The 4,044-nt window shown below is 32.8% G+C and overlaps 1 protein-coding gene across 1 annotated transcript; it reads right to left on the bottom strand.

Annotated features, from left to right (window-relative positions):
• Nucleotides 1-674: 674 nt before the first annotated feature.
• Nucleotides 675-3,052, bottom strand: LOC112512466 (WRKY transcription factor WRKY24-like). Its single transcript, XM_025118445.1, has 5 exons — nt 2,935-3,052; nt 2,596-2,721; nt 1,948-2,507; nt 1,406-1,567; nt 675-1,258 (listed from the first exon to the last, which is right to left on the bottom strand). Exons 3-5 carry the CDS (start codon nt 2,439-2,441, stop codon nt 814-816), a joined length of 1,101 nt encoding a protein of 366 aa, XP_024974213.1. The 5' UTR covers nt 2,442-2,507; nt 2,596-2,721; nt 2,935-3,052; the 3' UTR covers nt 675-813.
• Nucleotides 3,053-4,044: the final 992 nt, after the last annotated feature.

Here is a 4,044-nt window from a genome sequence, read left to right as displayed (position 1 = left end):
AAATCAACTATTTAAAAGTTTTTATTTTTTATGTAATTTCTTTAATTTATTTTTTTATTATAATTTAATTTAAGTTTAATAATGAAATAATTTATTTTTGGTTTAATATTATAAATTTTATAAAGATAATAATTAAATATTCTGTTAGAATTCAATAATTATCCTAATTATATTTTAGATTTTTTATATTTAAAATGAGATGTTTATCCTGTATTTGATGAAATATGATAGGGATGAACGGGTTTAGGGATGGCTTTAACAGGTTGTACCATTAGCAATAGATGTTGTCTTTAAGAGTTTTAAGAGTTTAAGAGTTTTTAAGAGTTTTAGCCAAATGCTTTATAATATAGTATAGATAATTAAATATTCTGTTAGAACTTAATAATTATCTTCATTATATTTTAGATTTTTTATATTTAAAATGAGATGTTTATCATGTATTTGATTATGTTTATCTGCAGTTAATTACACGAATTCAAATACGGAGCTTTAATAAGTTGTACTTATGCACAATCTACTTGTAATCTTGAGTTTTTAATAATATTCATTAACAAACAGTATTTTACGCATAAAAAATGATTTTTAAGAACTTTTGTCAAATATTTTATAATATAATATAAATATAGATAAGATCATCACATTAAAAAAATCGTTTTCCTAAAAGAAAATAAATACATATAAAATGTGTAAAATATTACAATTACAACAAACAAATAAAATCAAAAAATGGTAAGATTACCATCACATATATTTTCTATAAATACCCTCCATCTATTAACATCAACAAGTTAAGTCCATGAAAGAAAAACGACTTCAGTATAACAAGGATTCCAAAAAGTTATCGTCTTTAGGTTCGTCTTTAGCTATAGAAAAAACATTATCCAAATTTGGTTGTCGATTCATGTAACCGGTGCGTATTCGGTTGTCGAACCCAGATAACTCATGACCACCTGGGTTATTTAACATCTCTAGCGTAAACGGTGTTTCTTGTGACGATGGTAACCAGGACTCATAGACTGTATTGATCATAGAGTTGTTAGGTTGGTGATGAGACCATTCGGATGGCCTAATTGTCATGGTGGCCACACTGTTGCCAGGGTTGGTGGGTGGTAATGGTCGATGACTGGCACCACGAGCCAATGGCACATCGTGGGTGTGCTTGCCTTCATAGGTTGTTATCACTGAGCGTACGTCATGGGACGCTCGTTCCACATGCTTTCTCACTGAACAACCGAGTGTGGTGCATTTGTAGTAGCTTCTGCAAGGATTAAACAAATAATGTAAATACCAATGATGCAATGAGTATATTTAATATATATATATATATATATATATATAATATTCCATATTATATTTTATACAGTAAAAAGTAAATAAACTAGAAAGTAAAATAAAAAGTAAATACCGAGGATTAGGATTCCCTTTGACCACTTTTTGACCGTATTTTCTCCATCTATAGCCATCATCGAGTATATCAATATCACTTAACGTCTGAACCACGACTCTTGGCTCTCTAATGGTCCTACTTCCCTCCATCGATATCATTTCATTTTCATTATTCATCTTCCTGTTTGACAATTTCACAAAACGAAATACAAAAACAGTCAACAATCTATCCCAAATTTAGAAAAAGAAATCCGCCTTCAAATCAGATGATTTGCAAGGACCGATATAGAGTTTCTTCTATTACAAACCCAGTAATTCGTATAAACATATAGATCAATTTTCACGTTATATGAAATAACACGTATGAAAATACAGTATTTGTACAATATTGTTTCATACGTAAAACGTTCAGTACTATTTTTTCCAAAGCAAAACACTCTAAACATTTACAAATATGAAACAACAGTGTATAAAAACTGTATTAACAACACATGAAAACTGGTTTCTAGGGTTTAACAATAAAAAAGTACACTTATCAAGTAATGAGAAGATAGAACTTACAATCTTTTAGCATGAGCTTCATCTTCAAGAAACTCATCCCCACCGGACCTACTCCGACTAAACTCATCATCTCCGATTGAATTTGATGAATTTTCCGGCGTCCCAACCAAATCCGATTGCCGAGAACCGTTAGATTGATCCGGGTATTCGTTAAATTGATGCACCACGAATGAATTACTCGAAGCCGAAGAAGAAGACAATCGTTTAGTAGATTGCGGTTTCGGATGATCGTGATTTCCTTTATAAACAATTTCAGTAATATCCCCATCTGCGGACGTCTCCACCTTCTTCCTCATTGAACAATTTCGATATGTGCACTTGTAATAACTTCTAGGATTTTCACTACCTTTCACTTGTTTTTGCCCATATTTTCTCCAATTATACCCATCATCTAACTTCTTCTGTGATGATTGATGATTATAGTTCGATTGGAAGCTCTGTTTCGGCTTTGAGTTTGTTTTAACGGTGGAGATCTCAGGGGAGAAACTCTGCATCTGAAATGGGTATTCTGATGTTACGAATTCTGTGTCATCTTCGATTTTGGGTTGATGGTAGATTTCCTGAAAAGTTTCGATCGAATTGGTGGCGATTTCTTGAAGAACTTCAAAGAACAAATGAAACCCAGAAAAATTATGGAGAAAAACTTACAGTGGAATGATTCGATTGGGATTGAAAGAAGAAATCTGCAAAATTCTTGTGTTCTTGATTCTGGTTGTTGGTGTTCCAATTGAAGGCTTGTAATGGGAAAGAACCAGTGGTTGGAGATGCTAAAATCTGCAAGGAAGTTAAAAAAGATTAGAAATGAAAACCTTGAAGATCTGAACTTTTCAAATGGGTTTTTGATTTCCCACAAATCCCATTTTTTGTTTACGAAGAAATATACAAATTTGGGGGAAAAAAGGTGTTCTTGGGTATGGTTAAGAGTTAAAAACAGAGCTCGAAGACGCCATTAATGGCGGATTGTTTACAAGATTGAGAGAAACTTACGTGGGAAGAAGAGAGGAGAACAGGGGAGTCAAGGAAGTCGGCGGTGGTGAGGCCGCCGGAGATGGAGAAGTTGGAGAACGGTGAGAACGCCGGCGAGGAAATGGGAAGTGAAGGTGGAGGGGTTGATTTGAATTTGGGTGTACCTCTGGTGGCCGGAGGTTCAGCTGCGGCGGCGGGTGGTGAGTTTGATGATGATTCAAAGGTGATTGCTGAAGAAGACATGAAGAGGGAGTTGGGAAAATGTGAGAGAGAGTTCCATTTACATGAGATTTCATATGTAATATGGAGAAGGGTAAAAAAGTCAAAGATGCATGTGTACCTAACCTACAGGAATTTACATGACATTTCATTTGTCTCAATCTCTTATTTAAATATATATTAAACCATAATTCCATATTTTCTTTATTCATGTTTTAATTATTTAAATAGAAAAAAGAAGATATTTATAAGAATAAAAATATCTCTGTATAATTTATATTGTTTTTAAAGGATATTTTTGTATTTTTTTTTATAATGAAAAGATGTTTCCTTTTACGGGGTTGTGATTGTTTATAAAAATAATTTATTGACTTATTCAGTTATTCTGATGTGACAATGGTAATAAATATTTTTGAGTGTTTGGATAAACAACTTATACCGGTGCCAAACCGGTAATAAAAAGTTTTTGAAGAAGTTAAACTCTTATTACTAGGGGTGAGCAGCGGAACCGGGTACCCGGCTATGGAACCGAAACCGCCGGTTCAGGAATCGGAACCGATATGAGTGGTTCCGGTTTCTAAAATACGGAACCGATTGAGAATGGTTCCGATTCCGGTTCTCAATTTTTCGGAATCGTTACCTGTCGGATACCCGGTATTTTTTAATAAAAAATAATAATTATTTTTTAATACCAAATTTATATTAGGTTTACATCTTGAAAGCACGCTGTCATCTTCATTCTTCATCTAAATTCTTCATATAGAATGATTCATATTTTTTCAAATTGTGTGTTCACTTGGATTCATAGTATGTAATCGTTAAACTTTGAACATTTACCATTATAGTATGTAATCGTTAAACTTTGAACATTTACCAGTATGTAATTGTTAAACTTTGAACATTTACCATTAT

The sequence above is a fragment of the Cynara cardunculus genome, assembly GCF_001531365.2.
Source record: "Cynara cardunculus var. scolymus isolate 2C chromosome LG 5, CcrdV1, whole genome shotgun sequence".
Lineage (NCBI taxonomy): Eukaryota > Viridiplantae > Streptophyta > Magnoliopsida > Asterales > Asteraceae > Cynara > Cynara cardunculus.
This window is presented reverse-complemented; position numbering and strand designations above follow the sequence as displayed.

Coding starts and splice junctions, on each gene's coding strand:
- LOC112512466 (XM_025118445.1), bottom strand. CDS start 2,441: ATGCAGAGTTTCTCCCCTGAGATCTCCACCGTTAAAACAAACTCAAAG. Junction 1,568..1,947: donor GAAGCTCATGCTAAAAGATT/GTAAGTTCTATC, acceptor ATTGTCAAACAG/GAAGATGAATAATGAAAATG. Junction 1,259..1,405: donor AAAGGGAATCCTAATCCTCG/GTATTTACTTTT, acceptor TAATCCTTGCAG/AAGCTACTACAAATGCACCA.